The 591-nt window shown below is 71.2% G+C and overlaps 1 protein-coding gene across 1 annotated transcript in view; it reads left to right on the top strand.

Annotated features, from left to right (window-relative positions):
* The first annotated feature begins 350 nt into the window (after window positions 1-350).
* Window positions 351-591, top strand: part of Psat1 (phosphoserine aminotransferase 1) — a 22,954-nt gene continuing 22,713 nt past the window's right edge. Inside the window, exon 1 of the mRNA XM_005408295.2 lies at window positions 351-506. Within this exon, the coding sequence (XP_005408352.1) occupies window positions 447-506 (60 nt within the window). The 5' untranslated portion in view covers window positions 351-446. The remainder of the gene's footprint in view (window positions 507-591) is intronic.

The raw sequence follows: 591 nt of genomic DNA, 5'->3' as shown, positions 1-591 counted from the left end.
TAGCTATGGAGCCGCTGATTTGCCCGTCATCTCCCCGTTTGGCCCCAAGAGAGGAGCTGGGGTGGTGGTCGGAGGACTGGATCCGGCTGAATGAGGGTTCAGGCGTGCAGGCGCAGGTTAGCAGGAGCAGCCTCCCGCCGCCGCCGCCGCCGTCGGCAATGCGGGCCCTGGCGCGCAGCCCGGCGCAGGATGGTGCAATCCCCCGCGCGCCTTGCACGGATCGCAAGGAGGGGTCGGAATCCTGAAAGCCCATTCTTGAGCCTGGCCAATGGGTACGCGAGCCCGTAGCGAGAGCCAATCAGCGCAGGGCCTGTGCCGGCGGGCCAATGAGGCGCGGGCTAGGCGCGGGAAGAGGCCCTGGCCGCGCCAGATGCGCGCCGCCGCGGGGAGACGCGGGCAGTCCGTGTGCTGCGCTTTCGCCTGCTAGTCGCCCGCCCCGCCGCGCCATGGACGCCCCTAAACAAGTGGTCAACTTCGGGCCCGGGCCCGCCAAGCTGCCGCGCTCGGTGAGGCGCACTTTCGCGCGAGGGGCTTGGGGCGGAACGCGCGCGTCCGGCCGAGCGCGGGCTCGGTGCGCGTGCCTAGAGGGTT

This window comes from Chinchilla lanigera, unplaced genomic scaffold, assembly GCF_000276665.1.
Source record: "Chinchilla lanigera isolate Chin_1 unplaced genomic scaffold, ChiLan1.0 scaffold00111, whole genome shotgun sequence".
In the NCBI taxonomy this organism is placed as follows: domain Eukaryota; kingdom Metazoa; phylum Chordata; class Mammalia; order Rodentia; family Chinchillidae; genus Chinchilla; species Chinchilla lanigera.
Note: the sequence above shows the minus strand (reverse complement) of the source record. Positions and strands in the feature narration are given on the sequence as shown.